General features: G+C 43.9%; 1 protein-coding gene across 4 annotated transcripts in view; it reads right to left on the reverse strand.

Annotated features, from left to right (window-relative positions):
- ARB2A (ARB2 cotranscriptional regulator A) overlaps positions 1 to 24,318 on the reverse strand; it is a 1,817,924-nt gene that overhangs the window by 957,999 nt on the left and 835,607 nt on the right. For all 4 annotated transcript variants that reach the window (XM_078675377.1, XM_078675378.1, XM_078675379.1 and 1 more), the window contains one exon: positions 16,114 to 16,332. In XM_078675377.1, coding sequence (XP_078531503.1) covers positions 16,114 to 16,332 — 219 coding nt within the window. The remainder of the gene's footprint in view (positions 1 to 16,113; positions 16,333 to 24,318) is intronic.

Raw genomic sequence — 24,318 nt, forward strand, 5'->3', positions numbered from 1 at the left:
AGAATTGAATCGCACTGGAGATCCAGCGGGAAATGCCAGTCTTTGCCAAAGGCAACCCCTTACGAGGTGCACTGTAGGACACAAACAACTGAGTAGACTTCCGAAAGGGACGTGTGCGCTCCAAGTAAAACTTTAAGCACCGTTGAATGTCCAAAGAATGGAGCGTACGCTCCGCAGGTGTAGAAGGATGTGGAAAGAAGGTTTTCAGAATCACCGGTTCATTCAAGTGGAACTCAGATGGCACTTTCGGGATGAATTTGGGATTAGTCCGAAAAACCAGACCTTGTTTTGTAAATTGCAGGAATGGATGCACTATGGAGAGTGCCTGAAGCTCACTCACTCGTCTAGCCGATGTTAGAGCTAAGAGGAGTGCTAGTTTCCAGGAGAGGAACTTTAAGTCTGCCTTGTGAACCGGCTCGAACGGAGCTTTCATGAGTTGAGCCAAGACAAGGTTGAGCTGCCACACTGGTGGAGGAGGACGAACTGGCGATACATCCGGAATAGGCCCTTCAAGAATTGTTTAACCACCCTAGAGGACCATAAGGAAGGACCTGCCGAACTGCGTCGAAACCTTGATATGGCCGCTAGATGCACCTTTACTGATGAATGTGCCAAACCAGACTTAGCCAGAGATAGCAAATACGGCAGCAACTGATGAGGTTGGGAAGTGTAAGGATGGAGACCTTCCCGTTGACACCACAAGCAGAATCTCTTCCATTTTGCCGTGTACGTCTTGTTGGTACTTGGTGCTCTGGCATGGGCCAAGACCTCTCTGCATTCTTGAGACAAAGCTAGATGACTGAATTCTCTGTGTTCAGGAGCCACGCCGTCAAGTGGAGGGATCTCGGATCCGGGTGGAAAACCTGTCCCTGACTCCTGGACAAGAGGGACGGAATGGGCCTCAAGTGAATTGAAGGAGCTTGGGAGAGCCGCAGCAGTTCTGTGCACCAGAATTGTCTGGGCCACGCTGGAGCAATTAGAATCATCCTGCAGGGTTCCGCCTTCATTTTCTTGAGAACTCGAGGAATGAGGGGAATGGGAGGAAAAGCGTAAAAGAACGCGCTGTACCAGGCCATCGAAAGAGCGTTCCCTAGGGACCCCCGATGGTAAACCTTGCTTGCGTAGAACCGGCATTTGGCGTTCTCCGGCGAAGCAAAGAGGTCGATGGTCGGCGTCCCCCAAACTGAGAACACTCCGTCGAGAATGGATTGATTCAACTCCCACTCGTGAGTCACTTCCGTCTGGCGACTCAAGGCGTCCGCCTTGACATTGAGAGTTCCCGCCAAGTGCTCGGCTCTCAGAGTGATGTTGTTGTGAATCGCGAAATCCCAAATCCGTTGAGCTTCTGCGGACAGAGTCTGCGATTTGGTGCCTCCTTGTTTGTTTACATAGTGCATGGCCGTCGTATTGTCCGTCCGGACCAGCACTGAGCGATTGCCCACTCTGGGTAGAAAAGCTTGCAAGGCCAACCGAATGGCTGTCAGCTCCAGGAAATTGATATGGCACTGCCGCTGTCCTGGACTCCAATGGCCACTGACTTGAAGCTCTCGGAGCACTGCACCCCAGCCTTCCAACGAGGCGTCCGTGGTCATCACCATGGGTGAAGGAGAAATCCTGAACGTTAGGCCTTGGGCGAGATTGCCTTTCTGAAGCCACCATTCGCTCGCTGTTCTCATTGCTGATGTTACGACAACCCTGTCGTTGAACGACCCCTCTGCTTGGCGCCATTGCTTGTCCAGCTCCTCCTGTAGAGGACGCATCCTTAGCCTGCAATGCGGTACTAATGGTATGCAGGAGGACATCGATCCGAGAAGGGATTTGTATTGGCGGACCGATAGGACCTTGCTGCGGCAGAGTAGTTGAGCCGAAACCATCAATTTTTGTTGTCGCTCTTCTGAGGGACGAGCCGTACAATGCGTGGTGTCCAGCACGGACCCCAGGAATCTGGCAGTTTTGGAAGGCAGGAGGACTGACTTGTGTTCGTTCAACTGAAGGCCCAGGCAGCGGAACAAATGGAGGCAAGTAGACACGGCTTGCGAAGCGTCCTGGAAAGATGGCGCCTTGACGAGCCAGTCGTCCAAGTAAGGGAAAACTTCGAGAGATTGTCGTCGAAGGAAAGCTGCCACCGGTGCCAATACTTTGGTGAACACTCTCGGTGCCGATCGAAGGCCGAATGGAAGCACTTTGAACTGGAAATGGCTCTTTCCCACTGTAAAGCGAAGGTATTGTCTGTGAGCTGGGTGTATTGGAATATGGAAATATGCGTCTTCTAAATCCAGCGACGCCAAGTAGTCGCCTGGATTTAAGAGAGGAAGAATTTCCTGGAGAGTGACCATCCTGAAGGAGAGCTTTACGAGATAGGTGTTGAGCTCCCGAAGATCGAGGATGGGACGCCAAGTGTCTTTCGTCTTCCGCACTAGGAAGAATCTTGAATAGAACCCCCGGCCCCTCTGAGAGAGCGGGACCGGTTCTATTGCTCCTTTGAGGAACAACTGGTGGGCTTCTAGATGTAGTAATCCTAGATGTCCTGAGCGGATGGCGCCCGGAGCTCGTGTTGGAGGAAAGTTGTGAAACTCCAACGTATGGCCACTCTTCACGATTTTGAGGACCCATTGGTCCGATGTTATTGACATCCAACTGTCCAGACAAAGGGATATCCTGCCCCCCACTGATGTGATCGGGAGGGGAGGAACAGCAGGTAGAGCCGGGAGGCCGCTATTGTCGTTTGGTGTTGTCACGGCCTTGTCGCTGTTGACGGCCTCGCGGAGGGTTGCGAGAGAAAGATGCTGATTGCCCTTGTCGCTGATTCGAGTAATGGGGTTTATATGACTGGGAAGACTGCGAGGAAAAACGTTGTTGGTTTCCTCTGTAAGATGTAAATCCTCTCCCTCGTGCGCCCCTAAAGGGGACCTTGCGATAGGTGAGAGAGCCCAAGGACTTTGCTGTGTCTGTGTCCTTCTTGATATTCTGTAGGGTATCATCCACATGCTTCCCGAACAGCATCTCCCCATCAAAAGGGAGGTCTAGGACTCTGTTCTGGACCTCCTGACGAAACCAGGTGGCCTTCAGCCAACCCTGACGCCGTAAGACGGCGGAGCCGGCCAAGGCCCGGAAGGCCGTGGAAGCAATGTCCATTGCGCAGTCAATTACTTCTGCAGACGATTTCTCTCCTTCCGCCAGCACCTTCTTGGCGTCCTCCTTAGTGGGCTCAGGTAATAGGTCCACGAAGGGTTCCATGTCGCACCACATCTGGCGGTCGTAACGGCCTAAGATGGCAAGGGCATTCGCCGCTCGAACCAGTAAGCTGGCCATAGAGGAAAACCGTTTTCCAACATTATCCAGACGTCTGCCGTCTTTATCCGGAGGAGTGGTCAACGGTGTGGACGGATTCTTTGACTTGCTTTGTGCCGCCTGAGAAATCACCGAGTCAGGCTTTGGCTGACCAATAAGGCAAGCTGGACTGCCTTCAGGAGCTTTATATTTCTTCTCCAGCCTGGGGAGGACTGGAATCACCGTGGCAGGACTCTGCAGGATCTTCATGCCCTCCTCCCATACATGCTCTATAATGGGAATAGATTTGACAGAGCGTTGGTGTTGTTCCTTAAAGTCATAAAGGAAACATTCCGATTCCTCTCTTGAAATAGGTAGGCCAAACCTCTTAGCAGCCCGTTCCATCAGATGATGAAAACCCCCTATATCCACCGGAGGGGAGATGGAAGTGTCACGACCAGCAGCATTTGGGTCTTGCGGGTCATTGTCCCCCTGATCCGGGTCGGGGTCCTGTAAAGGATCCATCAAGGGATCCACTGGAACAACCTCCTCATCCGAAGAGGTATCCTGATGGGCATCGGGCAGTGGTACGGGATCTGGTGTGGGAACCCGGGCCAAAGGTGTCACTGGCGGTGGTGTGGAGGGTACCACCGGAACACTAGTAGCCGGCTGCACTTGCGGATGTGGTGGAAGTGGAAAAAACGTAGTCTGTCCAGAAGGGTCTGACGGAAACCTTTTACGATAATCCTGAAGCATGTCCTGAAGATCCGAAATGAGAGAGGAGGGCATGGCTACCATGCCTTGTCCCAAACTCGGCGGATGTCGCTCTTCCACAACATAAGGATGTAGTTGTTGGCCACCTGCCTGGTCGAAATACTCCTCCGTGTCCGTCTCCTGCAACTTTACGTTCAAGTCCGAGGGACTATAGGCAGGTCCATAATTGTCCTGAAACTCATCCTCGTCAGACTCATCATCTAACAGCATTGTCGGTAGATGGGAAGAGACTCGTCGCGGAGACGTCATCTCCGGCGTGATATTCATTCTCCGAACTGGAAAATGCACTTTTTGGACCGTCGACGGTCTCGTCGACGACGCCGTCGTCGTCGGAGCATCAGTTAATGTAACCGTCGACGGCACCACAGCCGTCGTCGACACAATCTTCGTCGTCGATGGGACCACCGTCGACGGTCTCGTCGACGAACTCGTCGTCATTATCATCGTCGTCGACGTGGAAGCCGTCGTCGTCGACGTCGTCGACGTAGTCTTCGTCGTCGTTGCGGCCGTCGACAGCGGCCTGCTAGTCGTCGTCGACGTGGAAGCCATCATCGTCGACGAGCTCGGAACCTTGAACGTCGACGAAGTCGCCGTCGTGGACACCGCTACCGTCGACGAGCCCGTCGACGGAGCCACAGAAACAGCGGGAACTTTAGCCAAAGTCACAGTCGTCGACGTACCTGGTGTTCTCGTCGTCGACGGACGCTGTTTTTTCTCCGGCCCAGATCCTGAAGTGCCAGTAGAGTGTTTATCACTGGGCTTGATCTTTTTGGACGGAGGAGAAAGGATCACCACCTCCTTCTTGTCCTTTAAGGCTGGCACCACTGCTGTAGCCTGTCCCTGCCTCTCCTTTACACTTTCGTGAGGAGATTGAAGAGGACCAGCCCTCTCAGACCTGTCAGAGATCTTGTGAGGGGCTTTAAGAGGGGGCTCAGATGTCGAAGAACCAGGGGGAGACCTACCCCTCTTCTTTGATCTTTGCGAGGAAGCAGCAGACACGGAATCCTCCTCATCCGAAGAGAGCACCTCCTTGCGTGTCTTCATCTTCTGAAGCCAGGTAAGTAGCCGGCCTTCTCTGTCCCGAAGAGTCTTGTTCGAGAAAGTCCTGCAGATCTTGCAGTCTGTGGCCTTGTGGTCAGGATATAAGCAATAAATGCAATTATCATGCTTATCCTCCACAAAAAGACGTTTTTTGCCACAAGAGGCACAGGACCTGAATAAGGCCTTCTTCTCCTTGTCAGACATGACGATTTGAAGCAGAAACTTGAAGAAATAAGTAGAAAAACAGTGAAAACTGAGCAGAGCTCAGTGGAGACTCCCTAGCACAACGTGCGGTAGAAAAATCTGAGGCTCTGAGCTCTCTCAGGAAGGTTCTAGAGGGTGAGGCTGCTCTGATTGGTCCTGGCAAAAGTTTGGTCTCTTTTTACAAAAGGAGGTGGATAGAATACAAAATGAGATGAGGCCTAGGCCTAGGTTTCTCTTTTGTTTCTATGGTTTTTATACTACCGAGGCTCCCATTCCGACGACGGGGAATGATACAAAGCATGGGAATCTATGAAAGTTCCAATACTGGGGCAAGTGGGTAGATACCCAGGTATACCTGGGGGTTACCTGAAAGGGGTGAGAAAGTATATATTACATCATGGTACATCTGCCAGGCCTCCAGTCTCTGGGCCTCGATAGGATGTTGGACTGGATAAGGTCCATAGCTGAGGCACTGCTAGTGGTGGGGAAGATCTTAACCTCACCCTTCATGGGGCTATGGACGAGGTGGTCGGTGCGGGGAGGGGACCTAGGGAAGATGCTAGGTTGAGGAGCTTCCTGAAGGTTCTAGGACTGGAGGATCCATAGTGAATCCCCATCCCAGTGAGAAATAATATGGCTAAGGCGTTGCAATCAATGTCCAAGACTGATCATTCCTGGTCCAGCGAGGCAAATGGGAAGGTTCAGAAATGTTAGGTATTTACCAAGGAGAATTTCAAATAACTCACCATTAACTATGCAACTGTTACAACCCATATCATACGTGGGTCCTGGATGGAGACTAGACACAAGGGTACTGAGTGGTCATTAAAAAGCTTCATGTAAAAGGTCACGGGTACATACGTTAAGGAGAATAAGGGTTTGGTGGATTATAAAGTGGGAGACATACAAAGCAGTGGTACTTGGCCGGCTAACTGAACATATGGTAGGCTAGAAGAGAGAAACAGAAGAGGCCGGTAGGGAGCTGGAGGAAAAGCTATCAGTATAGGAGGCCAATACATGGCACAATCAAATGAGAAGCTGGCAACCCAAATAGAAGCCAAGAGAGCAGATTAGCACAGATTGGCACAGCAGGAAGCCAGGTCAATATTTACAGCCAAACAACATAGATTATATGAAGTTGGGAATAAAGCAAAATATGAAAATAACCACGGTATGCGACTTTACCCAATATCAATTACAATTCTGACTTATCAACTACATTGATTTCATTTCTGCCACCAATTAATACCAAACTGATTAATCCTGCAACAAAGGTCAGTGGCATATTTTCTTTAGGAAAAAGGATTGAGCATTATTACAATCTGTATTGAGGAGCTTCTCCTGCTGAGCATAAATAAAAGACCGGCTACTGCTCAGAGCAAACAAGTCACCTTAGTAGAACAGAAAACAAAGCAGTAATTCATGAATGAAAATAATGGGAGCTCAATGCTTAATTTCAGGCAGTGTTTGCAAGTGGGAACCACTTGCACTCATTTTCTGGAGACCAGCATTTTTAATTTTCCGCAACAGACTTGGATCCAGAGCAAGCAAGAGAAAAGCACAAAAGGGGTGAATGCAACAGTGACAAAGGGAGAAAGCAGGGATGACGAGAACATGCAAGAGTTAGAATAGTGCCTGTGAGTGTCTGGTTTAAAGAAGCATGGGGTGGAATCAACCCTAGTCAGCCTTGGAATTTGGCACCCCAACCTTCAGTAGCACTGAGAGCAGTCTTATGAACAAAACATTAGGCCCCGGCATGTATTCTTTTACAAATTAAGCACTCTAGCAGCTTGAGAAAATAAAGTCGATTATTTTTCAAAGGTCACATACTAATGCATAATGGTGCACAACATAGTCTACACGTCAGCATTCCTTCTTATATTAATTTAGTTAAAGATTGAAATTTAAATTTTTAAAACAAACATTTTATTTTATTTAATATGGAATCTGCAATACATTCCTCGTACAAGCGAGAATACTTGGATAACATCTCATCGAGCAATAAGGTATACAGTGATGGATAGATTGTACAGTTACGCTCACTACATCTCATCGTCTGAGCCCTGGTCTACAACAGGAGGGGTCCATATATAACCTCCGAATTCATTCCATTTGCCCCACACCCTCCCCTATTTCTTGGGGCACACTCTGTAATTATATATGGCTTTTTCAGCCACCATGATCATATCCATGTATTTACACCACTCTGTCACGGTTGGCGTTTGTGCTGCTCCCCAATTCTGAGCAATGTTTCGCTTCGCTACGGAATTTCAATATTTAACTTTAAAACACGCAACTGCCCAATGGATGTACAGACAGCAGTTCCCAAAAACATGCTGCTGATATCCCGGCTATCGGTTAGTTATTGGCAAATGAATTTCACCCCCAGATGATTGCAGGAGGTGTTGTGCAGGTCTAGAATGATGGCTGGGCCCACTGGGGTGCAGAGATTTCTTAGTTGTTTTCCTTTATGTTAGGTGGACAAAGCACAACAGGGCTCGTCATGTGGGTTTAACACTTTTGAATTTCTACATACTGACCAGGTGTTTACAGCTGATAGCCAATCAATTGATATACGCTGACAAACCTACATTTATAACATATTGCTTTATTTCAACCCTTGATGTTACAAACGTTTACAGTCAAATTTAGAAAACATGCAAACCTGCAATAATTTAAAGAATTCCAATGTTGAGTATTTGAAGAGGGAATAAAAAACACGTGGTGTCCCACACTGTCAGTCCAAATGCTAGACTTAAGGACTACTATATGGAGATTTTTGTAAATCTCTCAGCGAAACACAAATAATTGACCTGTCTAAAATGCTTGGGTGCGAAAAAGGCAAGAGGTAAGAGATCCTAGTTTAAACGGGATCATAAGCTCCCACACAGTTTGTTATGCTGTCTTGTCACAATTTAAGCAAAAAATGGATTAACGAGGCTGTTATCAAGAGGTTTTTTGTGAAAAATGTATACAATTTTTTTATTATTATTACATACAATTTGATTTATCAATGGGTTAAAAACATAGATTATTATTATTATTATTATTATTGTGTCCTTTATAAAGCGCGCAGCTACCCCAACGGGGTGTCCCGGCGCTAAATGATTGTATTGGGGTCCCTACAGAAAGAAACCTAAGACCAGCAGTTACTGGCAAAAGAGGAAGGTTTTCAAAGCACGGCGGAATTCCGATTCCGTACTACTCATGCGCAGGTTGAGAGGCAACTTGTTCCAGCGTTGGGCAGCGACCAGCTCAAATGTTCTGCCTCCGGAACGAGATTTTTTAAATTTGGGTGTAACCAGCAGGCATTGAGAGTTGGAACGAAGCGATCAGGGGGTTACAGTAAGGGCGAAGGATGGATCTCAGATGGGCAGACCCCTTGTCCTGCGTGGCGCGGTAAGCCAGTGTCATAGCTTTAAACTCAATGCGCTTGCTCATGGGTAGCCAATGCAGTTCGCGGAGGTATGGAGAAATATGCTGTCGGCGTGAGAGACCCCCAATCAATGAGCCGCAGCATTTTGGACCATTTGGAGTTTGTGACAAAGGCCAGAGGGTAATCCTAGGTAGAGTCCATTTGCGTAGTCCAAATGGGAGATAATCAATGCATGAACAATTGTTTTCCTATGGGCGCATGGCAAATAATTGATAAGTTTTTTTAGAGTTTTAATCTTGGAAAAACAGGCAGCAGAGACTGATTGAACCTGACAGCCTAAAGACAGCAGAGACTGATTGAACCTGACAGCCTAAAGACAGCTGTTGGTCCCAGCGAACTCCAAGATTCCTGACTGAGTCCTTAGGAATGGGGGCTTGGCTCAGATCTTCCGGCCACCAAATGTTAGAATCTAGAGGGGAGGGCTGGTTGCAGAAGAGCACTTCAGTCTTAGTTGCGTTCAGTCTTAGGGAATTGAGATCCATCCAGTGAGCAATGTTTCTGATGCAGGATTTAAGGGGTTCAAAAGAAAAAGTGGATGGGTCCTCAAAAGTGAAAAGCAGCTGAATGTCGTCAGCATAAGATGTAGTTTTAATGCCGGACTTGGAAATCATATCAGCTAGCGGGGAAAAATAAACATTAAAAAGAAGAGGGCTTAACGACGAGCCCTGAGGAACGCCCCATTTCGATGGCCTGGGCGTAGAAGTGAAAGGGGGGGTATGAACCAATTGTGAGCGTTTTGACAGAAAAGAACCAATTCATTTTAGGACATTGCCCTGGATTCCCAAGGCCTTCAGTCTTTTTAATAGAATGGGGTGGGAGACGGTGTTGAATGCTGCTGATAAGTCCAGCAGCACCAACACCGCCCTTGATCCTCGGTCTAGCGTCCAGCGGACAGAGTCCGCCATCTCAATAAGGGCCGACTCCGTACTATGGCCTTACCGAAAGCCATGTTGGGAGTCATGGATAAGGCCATGGGTCTCAATAAAACCAGCGATTTGCTGATGGGCAAATCGCTCGAGTATCTTGGCAGGGGCAGGAAGGAGAGATATCGGTCTATAATTAGCGGTGTTACCTGGATCTAAGTTGGCCTTTTTTAAAATAGGGACAAGGAAAGCCCGTTTCCAGGCTTCCAGGTAAGTGCCCGAACTCAAAGAAGAATTCCATAATGGATTGAGGTAGGGGTTGAGGAAGGATGCCAAGGCTTTATATTGTTTTACTGGCCAGGGATCCACTGGGGATCCTGACCTGCATCTGAGTAATTCCTGTAAGGAAGACTCCTCCGATATCACAGTAAAGTCAGCAAAGACTGGGCCAGAAGGGTTCGTGTCAGTAGGGTCCACTATGGACCCGGTATTCTCATGGAGAGGGAACGAGGCATGGATCTGGGCAATCTTGTCCTCGAAGTATTTAGACAACTGGGAACAGAGTTCTTGGGAGGCGGGCTGTTGTCGGACCAGAGCCTGGGGATCGGTGAAAGATCTAACGATTGAGAAGATCTCTCACGAGATATTGCTGGCTTTATTGATCTTCTCGGCTAGAAAGCCTCTTTTATGTTTAATGATCTGTTTCCGATATTCTTTGAGAGCGCTACGATACTTCAGTTTATTCTCCGTCAAATACCCAGATCTTCAGCGTCTTTCCCGGATTTTACGAAAGGGATTTCTGTTGACATAATTCGTCTGATAGATGAATACACATCTCAATATTTTTGACAGTTAATGCAAAATTTTTATAAAACATAAAACATAATACATAAAACAAGAATCTGAAAAATGGCGACGCCGCGTTTCGGCTTTCTTTCATATAAAAACACCTTCTTCAGGACAGATTCTAGGTTTAAAAGAACACAGAATTACCAAACATTGATTATCACATTGTCGTCTTCGTTTACATATTATCACAACTTTCCTCTTATAAATGAAGCTATTTGGTTCACAAGCCCTCTTTCTTTTTAGATATACACACAGTAGATATAATTCCACATTTATAGTCTGTTACCTCTCCCTTTTTCTCTCTGGTCTATAGCTATATAGACAGGCCCCTATGTTGTTTTGTCATATTACTGATTCCAAGGTCACTCACCTCGAGCTTAAAAAATGTTTTTTTATGAACTCAACGGTAAATTAAAGTTCGTACTGCATCAGGATCCCTTTGGGTATATGGGTCTGTTGGCAATCAGTGCTTCTTTTGAGGATAATTGAAGCTGACTGTAAGGTAAGAGGAAAATAGACAATATATTATCCGCCCCGTTTCTATATGACCTTCCTGTCAGGTGGAAAAACTTATATTACCTTAAATAATAATAAGTGCGATGATACACACTGTCCAGGGGAGCCACCGATTTGAAAGGGAATGCTTCTTAATGGTATTTCTGTAGGTGAGATGATGGGAAATGTTATTGACTGGGCGTCAGCGTAAACCACGGCAACAGGCTTTGTGATTGACTAGTAACGAACCAATCGCAAAGTGCCTTACGCGGAAGAATTATTGGGAATTACCCGCCAGCGTAACCAGGTTTCCATTACCACACGATTAATCGATAATATGGCATTTTCACAATCGCCAATTCCTGTAATCTCCCCATATACATACGATAATCACACAATCGCACAAACAGAAAATAGTGTAAGCAGAGCTATTTGTGCAGCCAAATAAATACAAATCGCGTCAGTGCAACCGTGGTAACTGGCCTGTGATTGGCTAGAAATCAACCAATCGCTTAGCTTTAAAAACGGACTATTAGGAATTACTCGTGATGGCAAACCAGGGCTTCATCTCTACACGATTAATCGATAATAAGGCATTATCACAACTGCCAAATCCTGTAACCTCCCTATATTCATACAGGAAAATAAAAACAGTAAAAAATACAATCAGAACAAACTGTGCAGATTTACAAACAGAAATCGCGTTAGTGTAACCGCGGGAACGGGCCTGTGATTGGCTAGTAAGCAACTAATCGTAAAGCCTCAGAAGCAGACTCACTATCAGAAAATATGCGTTAGCAGCAACAGCTTTCGGATTGGCTATGAACCAACCAATCGCGAACCTTGGGAGATAGCCCCATTAGAACTTCGCTAGTATAAAAGATACATTGACAGCTGGAATGTCATTCGTATCGTTTTACAGCAAGAAAACGAAACGGGCGGCGCTGTCCAAGTGAGGAGCAGGAAGGCCGGTATACAGCTTCAAGGTCAGTCAACACAAAGCTCCAAGAGTGCTTGAATATTTTAAATAGAACAAGCAGGCATGCCGACATTCCTATAACTAAGGAATAGCTGGCTACAATATCCAGTGTATATCTATTTTTATTAGTGAAAAGGAAAGCGATCATGGCTACAGATACCTTTTGTTTTCTCTACTTTAAATTAAGAACACGCGATAGGGATAATTATCCTGTATACGATTAAGAATGATTATAACAAGATGAGGTTTATAAAATCATGTATAAGATCATTCAAATCTAACCTTTAAGTATAGATGTAAGGGCATAGAGCAAAGCAGCATGAAAAATGTATCACATAGAATCGAGTCCTTTAGATCACATGGCTACTGTGAATGGAGAGATCAAGACACATAGTAGACTGTCCACATATTAGCCGCTCTGATACTATCAGTTAGAGCAGGACAGTTACCTATAGAAAGAACCATACGTTGAAAATGATATATACTTAGTAAGGGTAATCTGCAACGAAGGGAGGCAACCAAAAATGAGGACATTTCAATCTTTGTAACCACCCAAATCCAGGGAGCAATCTAGTAAACTAATTTCATTAATAATGCTAAGAATATCAAAAAGATAGATAATAAGACCAATTAAGTAGGTCAATTCCCACATGACACAGGGAGGTAATACCCTATGTAAATTTTTTTACAGACTGATTTTGAATTTCTATAAAGACTGGAGGTCAACCCCTGAGTCCTTATGTGCCACTGAAGGCAGCAGAAGAAGGTCTGTGTTTTCAGCGATTCGCTAACCTATGAATGGTGAGTCCTGCACCTTAACAATAGACACACAGGGAAAACAATATAGAAAAGACCACCCAATAACATTTCCCATCATCTCACCTACAGAAATAACATTAAGAAGCATTCCCTTTCAAATCAGTGGCTCCCCTGGACAGTGTGTATCGTCGCACTTATTATTATTTAAGGTAATATAAGTTTTTCCAACTGACAGGAAGGTCATATAGAAACGGGACGGATAATATATTGTCTATTTTCCTCTTACCTTACAGTCAGCTTCTTTTATCCTCAAAAGAAGCACTGATTGCCAACAGACCCATATACCCAAAGGGATCCTGATGCAGTAGGAACTTCAATTTACCGTTGAGTGCATAAACAAACATTTTTTAAGCTTGAGGTGAGTGACACCTTGGAATCAGTAATATGACAAAACAACATAGGGGCCTGTCTATATAGCTATAGACCAGAAAGAACGAGGGAAAAACAGAGAGGTAACAGACTATAAATGTTGAATTATATCTACTGTGTGTACATCTAAAAAGAAAGGGGCTTGTGAACCAAATAGCTTCATTTATAAGAGAAAAGTAGTGATAATATGTAAACGAAGACGACAATGTGATAATCAATGTTTGGTAATTCTGTGTTCTTTTAAACCTAGAATCTGTCCTGAAGAAGGTGTTTTTATATGAAAAAAAGCCGAAACGGCGCGTCGACATTTTTCTGATTCTTGTTTTATATATTATGTTTTATAAAAATTTTGCATTTAGCTGTCAAAAATATTGAGATGTGTATTCATCTATGTTTTTAACCCATTGATAAATCAAATTGTATGTAATAATAATAAAAATGTGAATACATTTTTCACAAAAAACCTCTTGATAACAGCCTCGTTAATCCATTTTTTGCTTCAATTGTGACAAGACAGCATAACAAACTGTGGGAGCTTATGATCCCGTTTAAACTAGGATCTCTTACCTCCTGCCTTTTTCGCACCCAAGCATTTTAGACAGGTCAATTATTTGCGTTTCGCTGAGAGATTTACAAAAATCTCCATATAGTAGTCCTTAAGTCTAGCATTTGGACTGACAGTGTGGGACACCACATGTTTTTTATTCCCTTTTTCACCTGGTCCCAGACAAACCCTGATAGGGGGGCCCCTAATTTTTCTAAGAGTATTTGAACAGAGCATTGTGAAACAATTAAGTTCCTTACGGACTTCCAATGTATATTCAAAAAAAAAAAGGGAAAAGAATATTGAACCCTTTGCCCGGGATCAGTGAAAAAAAATCGATTTATAAACTCTAAAGAACTGAATTGAAACCCAGGGTCTTAGTCATAGAGCAACATGCTTGTCATTCAACCTGTATGTCGTTCTATCACCTTTCCCCTACGTTCGTGCTATAGAGATACAAGATACATACATCGGAAAAAGATGTAAAATTTGTACAAGATCATTCGACCTGTTTCAGGGAAAATTTCTGAACCAATTTTGGAGACAAAAAACATTCAGATGCGTTAAGCCAAACATCTATTTGGCTGACATGAACTTCTAAAACTGATAACAGAAATCAAAACTTATAAAGCACGGTATGAATTTCAGACTGCGAATAAAGACAAAGTATGAAAGATATCATGAGAGCAATGGATGAATCTGACCAAAGTGAGCCTGGAAGGAAAAGAGCAAGCGGTAACGTTTCCTCACTACACCATTATTTTGCTATTTTAATTTAAATATTTATTACGATTTTAAATACCCCCTTCTCTTTGGTTCCATTCAGAAATCTCACTGAACCATAATGGATGTCTGCTTTGGTGAGAGCAATGCAGCAAAGGACATCTTCCACGCAGAAATAATACATAATTGAAATACGAAATGTAAGTAGCCATTAGTGCTCTTTAACATCTCCAACATTACATTTCTGTATATTTTTATCAATACTTTTGCATTTTTTTAATACATTTAACACAAATGGAACTATGTAACAGAATCTCAGACCCCAGAGCACGCAGGAGTAGTGATGACATCTTTGTTTCCTTTCCGGACAAGTTTTAACACATCTGTAATATGCACTCATGTGAATGGTGGAGTGACGTATAAAACCTGTGCTGCACCAATATTTGAAGTAGAAGGTTTGATTTCTTTGAACAGCATGTGCAAGTAAAATTCAATGTATTTTTGGAATAAAACATTGCATTCTTTAGAAAGTAATCTTTTCAAAAGCCGCTGAAAATTGGGTCTGAATAACACAAAGCCTATTGTAAAGAAAAATGTATTGGTCTGTGGCATCAAACGTTTCAACCATTAACAGAAAACTCATAGTAATAAACAATAACTGGTAGCCAAAAACGATTTTGTTTTCTGCAGATTAACATTATATGCAGTACTAAAGAAACACCTGAAATTAACATGGGGAATAACAAGCCTAACAAATAAGTATGACATTTTGAAGCCTATTGAATTGCACTATTATTCACAACTGGGGAATAAATTACATTAGTTCATAAAAACATACATTATGTTGTTTGCAATAATACTCTTTAGATGCACACATCAAAGCATTAATTGGAATTAATGAAATGGAGCAATGGCAAAAATCATTAGCTTTTGGACTCCCACTACTCCTGCTGATGGCACTGGTGCTTTGACAACAACGCACCATGAAAATGTGTTAATAAACCTGGTATACATTCAATATTCTGAAGCATCTACACCGTGCATAAAAATAGAATTCATTACTGAACAGTTATGCTAAAAGAACGAGAAAAACAATACTAATTTTTGGTGATGCATCACTTCATGATTGAAGAAAAAACGTTTGCACCTACTCTGACCTTGCATTGACTAGGCTGTAGTATTCTATGTGCCTCTAGTAATAGTACCTGACTAGGATTAATAGTGTAGATCACTGCATAAAATTAAAAAAACAAGCTTACTGAATTTACAATTAATGCCTTAATATGAAAAAATGATTTGGGAGCAGAAATAGTTGCATCAATCTTTTTGAATGAAAGGGAAACACCAAATTCAAAACAGTTCTAACAATCAACAAGACCAATAATGTTACCAAATTCATGGATATGATAAAAATATTGTCACATGTCTCGAATCTTCGGTTGATCAAGGAATCTTAACAAATTACAATATTCTAACATGCACCACTAAGATACAGAGTCTCTTCTCAAACCCAAGGTCAAACTTTTTCATAAATGAAGTACTCAATTGACAATGCAGGCCAACAAACTAAATGCTACAAAACCACTAAAAAACAGCTACGCTCAGACACTTTGGTCAGTTCCAGTGGTCACAGAAGTTGACGTCTATATATTAGTAAGCACTTGAAAACACTTTTGCCCCATACAAGCAAACAAATGACTAAAAGGAAGGGGCATTGAAGAGATACACTGCTCTAAAATGAGCTTACCCTGATGTACACCTGCATAGTTTCTTTTTCTTTTTGGGGATTCCGATATTTTTCGTAAAAGTCTCTCCTCTTTTTTGTTTCTTTTAGAATTTTTTCTTTTCTCTCTCTCTTCTCTGCAGGTTCATCAGAGCTGTCCGTAGATGGTTGGGCTGCGGGCTTTACCTTCTCCACTTCAATGTAGTTTTCATTGGGATTCAGCACTATCACCGCATAGCCTTCCTGTATGACAAAGATCCAAATATTAAGCATTGTAGATGGCTCTTACTCTTCAACACATCAATTGTTGGGGCTTCATACAAAGTAGGCTTCATTGGTTTACGAAAAAAAAAAGAAAAAAAAAAATTACAGTACGTCCATTGAAGGCTTAGAATAGTCAGAGGCTGATAACATTGTTGAAAAGGTGCACTGTGACCCATATAAGCAAAGCTATGAGAGTTTTAATCCACACCAATAGTGAGACCCTTGTTGGAATAGTTTAATAGATCAAGGCCATTTCATATTGTAACCTTGTTATCGAACAAGTATGTCTTATGCATATTTCGTAATAAAACTGTCTTTATAGTCAAGACTTTAGGCCTCATTATGATGGTGGTGGGACAGCCACCGTCAGGCCGTCGGTGGCGGTCCCTCCGCCATCGGCCCATGTCCCTACATATCCCTGCACCATATGGCACGCCCAGCATGGTGCCTGCCACATAGTGCAGGGATATGCAAAATGTGTTTATTTTGTACTGCCGCGTGTGCTGCAGCCCGCAGCACATGCTGCAATACAAAATATACACACTGCGACCGCCTTGAAGTCTGTCGCATCCTAATACCGATGGTGGGACCTCTGAAAGCTAGTCAGGCAGTCCCGTTCGCGACAGGGTGGAGGTCGAACAGAAGTCCGACCGCCATCATAATCAGGCCTTTAATTCTTTAACAAAGAAATAAAACTGTGCTACTGTCACTAATAAAAATCTGCTATCTTAAACTATTAAAATTATACTTGATGCCAATCCTGATGTTTGAGGCAGTCTGCTAATAAGCTTGTACTTTCCACTTATTTTTGCATTTTCTCTTTCATTAAAAACAAAATCAATCAGTCCTTCTTTTATGGCAGCCCAGTGTCGCAGGCCCTACCCCCGGTCACGAGAGCGGCACTGATGGCCTGGCGCACAGCTTTGCGTCATGTGCATTGGAACCGCACGTACACTCGACAGACACCGCTCTGGTGCGGAACCTGGCTGGGCGAGGTCTCGTCCCTGCAGGGGTTCCGCCGTTGTTGATCTCGTAGGAATCTCGTTGCTTGGAGACGTATGGGTGGGGGATCACATTCGTTCCTTCGCCGATCTGCAGCAACGACATGTACTCCATCATTCCCAATTCTATAAATATTTGCAACTCAGACATGCCCTTCACGCACACATCCCTTCCCCTGCACGATGGGAGGGATGGATGGGCCCCCTAGAAGACGCTGATTGGCGCGACGCCCTTATGGTGCCCAAAACCCTGACTATGTCCTCCAAGCTGCGCCTGGTACAACTATATGATTTGCATGCAGCCTATCTCACTCCACTGCGCCTTTTTCAGGTCCGCTTGAGGCCATCCCCAGCCTGCACGCGATGCGACACCGCGCCAGCGGACTTCTACCACATGGTATGGCGTTGCCCAGCTTTGGAGCCATTCTGGAAGGGGATTGAATGCGAACTTACGCAGGCCCTGGGATGGGAGGTTCCCCACGACCCAAGACGTATGCTCCTGGGGGTGTTCGACAGCCTAGACGGCTCCAGGGCAGATAAGCGCTTTCTGGGGACGGCTGTGGCAGTGGCGAAAAGAGAGTTTGCAGCGCTCTGGTCTCAGGCTAGGGCACAGACGATACAAAAGTCGAGGAAGGGAGTGGACTGGTGTGGGCTGCAGGAAGAATCTCTCTTTGAGGCCAGGGGCTGCCCGGAGTTATTCAGGAAAGTATGGGGTAAATGGTTCAACTTGTTGCCACCGTGATGACCTGTTTATTTCTGTCTCCCTGTATTGCACTCTAAGCCTGCAGTGCCCGATTTGACCAGGTACCCCATGTGTTATTGACTGTGATTAACTATATGGGCACTCCAACTGTGTCTGACTTGCTGCCTATGAATTTCTTGAGTTCTGGAAAATTCAATAAAATGGATTATCCAAAAAAATAAGGAAATCAATTGTCCAACTATTACAAGCACGGACATGAATTATCTTTCTGATGCCATTATCAAATCGTCCAAAATATAATTTCCCAACGTCAACAAATGTTATGCAAAACTGTGCCCGGTTATACATAATCAGGTTAACAGAATGGGGACAATAAACTGGCATCTTCAGATCTTGAACACATGTCTTTAACCGCATCGCTGCGGCGGCTATTCCGCCGCAGCGCTAAGGGGGCAGGGGGGGGTGCGGCGCACCCATGCTGGTGACGGAACCGCTCCGTCACCAGCCACGGTTGAGCTGTGCTCATGACGGAGCGGTTCCGTCATGGCCCCGCCCACTTAATAGAATGCGCCGCGCAGGCGCGAAATCAGCGCCGCGCAGGCGCGTCGGGCGGGCCATGACGGAACCGCTCCGTCATCAGCACAGCGCCACCGCGGCTGATGAACGAGCGGTTCCGTCATCAGCACGGAAAGGGTTAAACAGAATATCTAGAACCTTCTGAGGCTAGCACTGAAAGACAAGATCAAAGTTACAAATTATAAACTGTACTAGTACCTAGATTTATAGATGGTAAAGTATCATTTTTAAATTTTAAAAATTGTCAATAATCATGGTACAAAAATAAGTTCAAAGATCTTTAGGTTTACCATTAACTTCTAGGCGTGACAGTTGTGTCATTTCTATCGATTCTAAACCACAACTTACACTGACATTCTACTTAACACCATGAACCTGTTATATATGAAGAATAACCAAGAATATATACTAAGTTGCAGTCAATTTTGTGCATACTCCAACAATGAATCTAATATGAAAATAACACGAGCTTCAAAACAAATATATATAAAAAAAATTGCTATCTATGTTCTTGAATGCTACATGAAATTTTAAATGAGATGCTTGTAACTAATTTTCTGTCTTTCTGCCGTTTTAAACAGAAATAATTGCCCACATAGAACAACATCAAGGCGTTCAACTACCTCTTTTCACTGGTATATCTAACGGTCCACGAAAAGTGTATACATTCAGACAAGAGCTTTATGTTTTCACCAGAAATCTGCCTTTTACATAAGCCAACTTTCGTGGTATGACCCATTGGAATCGTTTATTACGAAAAGCACTTCTGGAACACAACTGACAAACACGACATCCGCAGCTAAATTTGTCTGGGATGTGTGAGTGGGCCTTGAAATGGTTCGTTGTTTTGCTTGAAAGAGAATTAGCCTTCACATTTCAGGCCCGGGCCATTCCGAAAACAGCACATTATCATCTCAATAAGCTGCAAAGCATTGGACCAGTTCAAGCACAAAGATCTTACCCACGTGCGAGCAATTGTAACATCTCACCTATTGTCTCTAACACAGCATACTCAACCCTCCCTGACAAAACCATTACCCAGCTCCAGAAAGCGCAGAATGGGGGCATTAAACTTATTTGTCGGCTGAAATGCTATGATTATATTACCCTAGCTAGACAAAGGATCTGGTAGATATCCACCCATCAGGGTACAGACTTTAAGGTGTGATGTATGTTACAGAAGACCACAATGATGGCTTTTCTCACACTAGATAATTATAAAAACGGAACTAAACGTCATATGTCTATACTATGACTTGCAGGGCTATGTACTAGTCTCTTGGGGTATGATGACATCTTCTCACTATGCCTGTGTGATACCCTGGAAAATTCCATGTCTCAAAGTATGGTGGAGAAAATATCATGGCACATTAATGTAGGATTATGGAACAATTTGCCACCAGATAAATGATGCAGAAACACAAAATCCTGTGCTCCAGCTAATATTCGTTTCATTGAATAGTCATTTAGGACTTACTTGCATCTTGGTGGCTAAGAGTAATTTCTGTTTGTTTTATGTTTGTATTTTATAATTATGTTCTCGTTTATTTGTGAACATGGTTGTGCTTTATGTGTGCGGCAGTGTGCTTAGAAGCAGACTTCATGTCTTCAAAAATGAATAACCTCACGATAAAGGCCTTTACGACAAGTGAAGGTTTTTTTCCGTGTTTTTCATGATCTCTCCCAAATGGCTTCGTTTTGGCAAAGAAAAGGAAACAAGCATTGGCATAGCCAATAGGTCTCGCCTTTGGGACCTATAAGTATTTAGCCATGCAACAGTTGATGTTGTTGCACCAAGGATATTATGCTGCATAACTAAATACTTATAATCTCCTGTATATAATCCCCTGTGAATTTTGCCCGTACCAGTTGGCACAGTGTAAATGTGTGATTATGTTTCTAAAGTGTTTATGATAATACAAAGGCTATTTTTGATATAACTTTGTGTGGAATTCCATTTGTAGTGCGCCTATTATGTTGCTGCTGTGTGTGTGTTGCGCAAACGCTTTACACATTGCCTCTGGGATAAGCCTGACTGCTCGCGCCAAGCTACCAAGGGGGTGAACAGGGGTTATCATCAGTGTGTAACTCCCTTGCCCTGACTAGAGTGGTGGTTTCTGCCTGGCTTTGGCGCAAGCTGTGGCCAACCAGAAATCCTATTTCTAACATTGGGTCACGTGAGGTACAGCAGCAGTTCCCTGGCTGTCCTGCTCCATGAATGGATTTGCACTTGATCCCAGACTTGGAGCGCAAACTGGAGAGCTGCTGGGGGCCCGGCACCTCCTGCATTAGCAGTTGGAGCAGGAGATTACTGGCTGCGATATTTGGAAATGGGCGTGCAGAGACAGAAAGTGGCAGGATGGGAGAGAAAAGAGCCAGAGGAAAACATTTGAAAACAAGGCCTATGGAAATGCAGTGAACGAAAGGTGTAAGTCGTCTAAGAAGAGGCTGGTTAATTATGTAACCACATCGAGGCGGAGTAGGAAAGCCCGCATTTTTGCTGGTGAGCTGCTCTTTATTTTTGTATTATGTTTCACTTTGGACTTTATATCTATTCATAGCTGAATATCCTTTTGGGTGTGTAATCAGTTGATTCATCCCCTGCAGCGCCGCATTCTGTTCTTTATGTAAGGGAGTCGTAGTTTTTTCACAAAAAGGGTGCAGTGGCACAATTACGAACAACTTTACTGGTAAATAACAAGCTGTAAGGGGCGGTAGGTGTTGTTAAGGGAAGACACGGGAGAGTAACTTAACCGCAAGCAGTGCCGTGTGACAACAAGTTGCTGTCAAGCCTCAAATACATAAACAGCTAGACTAAACTACTTAATAGTTTTAGTCTGCTAAAACTGGATTTATTTTTCACACAAAAAAGGAATTTTTGTTCCAAACAGGAAAGTAAAGCAGGTAAAAATCTGTCAAAGCTATATTTTGCATATCTACAATACCATTACACATGTACATGGACACGCGGGAACACACACTTAGTGCGTCTGTTGATTTTAGACACTATAGCAACGCTGGAACTTTTGTTTTGCAGGAATGTGGGGTATGCACCTGGGGGAGGGTGAAGGAACCACGAGTAGCGAACACTGCTCAGGTCAACCTGTTTTCTTAGCATGCTGGCTGTATTAAAACGAGTACCATCAATATAAAACAGCATGCTTGGAGAAGGTCAGGCAAACCAGCAGCCACATGTTTTACTAGAAAACATATTTCTGTGAACCTAGAGAAAATGCAAAGTAAGATTATAGTAATAACATCTTAGAAAGGGGCTGTAATGATACGAGGTGAGGGAAGCTTTCTTTAAGTTAAATGAACACTGAGCCAAAGTTACAATTCAATGGGCACCACCAGCTTCTTTAGGGCTACTCATTAGCCGTGATGTAAACAGAGAGTACAAGAGTTAGCCACAACCTCAAACGGACTTATCTATGGAGTAAGTGGGCTCGGAGCGCAACTGCTTTTGTCTGCGTATGGCGAGGAAGGACTGAGGTACACCTCTCGTTACGAGGGCAGAACCACCACAGAGCTGCCCAATGAGGGCTGAGGTTCATCTTTTCTCGAGTAGGCAGAGATAGGGTGCAAGTGCCCGAGCAAAACAGAGTCCAAAAGATAGCCATAGAATAGGAACCGTATGTTTCAGGAGGGATAATAAATATAAAAAAACACCTGTCTCTGACCGACTCACCTAAGGTGCACCTTCAACTAAAGACTGAGCCCGCTCCATAGTAAAAGCTACCACAGTCTGTTGCAGGAAGGCTCGGAGTGAGGTACGTGCGGAGTCTATTTGTAAAGCGTTTGCGCAACACACACACACAGCAGCAACACACTAGGCACACTATAAAAGGAACTCCACACAAGGTTATATCAAAAATAGCCTTTGTATTATCATAAACACTTTAGAAACATAATCACACATTTACACTGTGCCAACTGGCACGGGCAAAATTCACAGGGGATTATATACAGGACATTATAAGAATTTAGTTATGCAGCACAATATCCTTGGTGCAACAACATCAACTGTTGCATGGCTAAATACTTATACGGCCAATGAGCACTTGGGAACTCCATGTGGTGCACTAGTATTGGCGGAGACTGCATCAGACCCTCCCACTGACAGTCAGCTCTCAGAAATATGTATGTCCGTGGGATCGGTTGTGATGCTGCAGGAACGTGCTAGAATTCGTGATAAGACTATGTACACTTCCTGTGGTAACAAAAACAATGGCCCCGGCGAGAGTCTCAAACAGGAAGGGGAGTGGTCGCCTATAATAATAAACAAGTGGGAGGGGTGGGGGGAGTGTGGCCGAGAGCAGGGACACGCAGCGTTTACCTTGCAGGAGCGAGCGCGATAATTGCTAACACATGGCGCCGCTGATCGCTCCCGCAAGGGAAACACCAAACGTGCACAGGTTGCAATAGAAATCAATGCAAAACGTGCATGTTTTTGGACAAAATGCTGATCGATTCCAAAAGGTCCCCTCCTGTGCAGCGCATGCGCGCTGCATAGGCGAGATCTAAAAAAGGAGGCACAAGAAAATCTGTAGTAAAGACAATTCGTTTTCGGTATTTTTTTTTAACATTTATTCATTGCCTCAAGCCCACACTGAGTTTTTTCATTTGAAAAACTACTGTGAAGCTTTTCTCTACATGTTTGGTTATTCTGTTAGTGAAAGATACATGCAGAAGCTAGGGCATTTCTGCAAACCCTGACTCACTGTTAAGCAGATTTTGAAGATTTTCGAGGTATATGCTCTTTGAAATCAACTTCTGGTATTTAGTGTGGTACCACAATATTCTTTTTCCATCCTTTCTCCATCACAAACTATTGCTCACTCCAGTAAAAGTGAATGGACAAATAACACTTTCCCTCTTCCTAATGAAAACAATGGGGACAGCAAACTTAATGTAACACCTTGAGATATTTTGTGATTCCTTTGTGTGGGCTACATCCTTTAAAAACTAAGATGATCCAAAATCATCACTTTAAAAATGTCATTTCAATGGATGACTATTTCTTTTGTTCTCATTTTTGTCATTTTGGGGATACGATGAAGACTTTTAGGAGTGACAGCTAGCTTGGATCGAATTCAGTGTCTAGATAGGAACAAGTTGATTAAAACCAGACGGTAAGCTTTTTTACAGGTCAGGTAAGGATCCAACTGATCTACAAACCTCACAGACTATGGTCTCATTTGAACTACAAATGAGATATCTTTGGTTGATTATGGCATACACCTCAGAATGGTAAACCTTGTTCTACTCAAGTACTTTCCGACTCAAAAAACATTAGATTTGCTCAAGCAAAATATACACTGTAGCAGCTTGTTCGTTAATTTCAATGTGTTTGGTTATTAGGCACCTCCCATAACACACTGTAAGATAGACAGATCAAAATCCGACGATTCAGTTCTATCGGACACTTCACTAGTTTACGCAAAATGCCGCACTGTTTACCGTGTCTTTCACAACTTTTAGCACCCTTCTTAAATATGTCTTTTTTCCCCCATAACCCCCACCAAATACAAGTTTTAAAAAAGGCCACAGTTACGCACTACTAAGCAGAGATAAAAAAAAAGGCATTTCGTGCGGCCCCTCTTGTACGAGTAACACAGTCAAAAAAGGTCACTAAAGGATAGAAAGAAAATAGCCTCCACGCTTGACTTGAGTAAGTTGTCTCCT

The sequence above is a fragment of the Lissotriton helveticus genome, chromosome 2_1 (genome assembly GCF_964261635.1).
Source record: "Lissotriton helveticus chromosome 2_1, aLisHel1.1, whole genome shotgun sequence".
In the NCBI taxonomy this organism is placed as follows: Eukaryota; Metazoa; Chordata; class Amphibia; order Caudata; family Salamandridae; genus Lissotriton; species Lissotriton helveticus.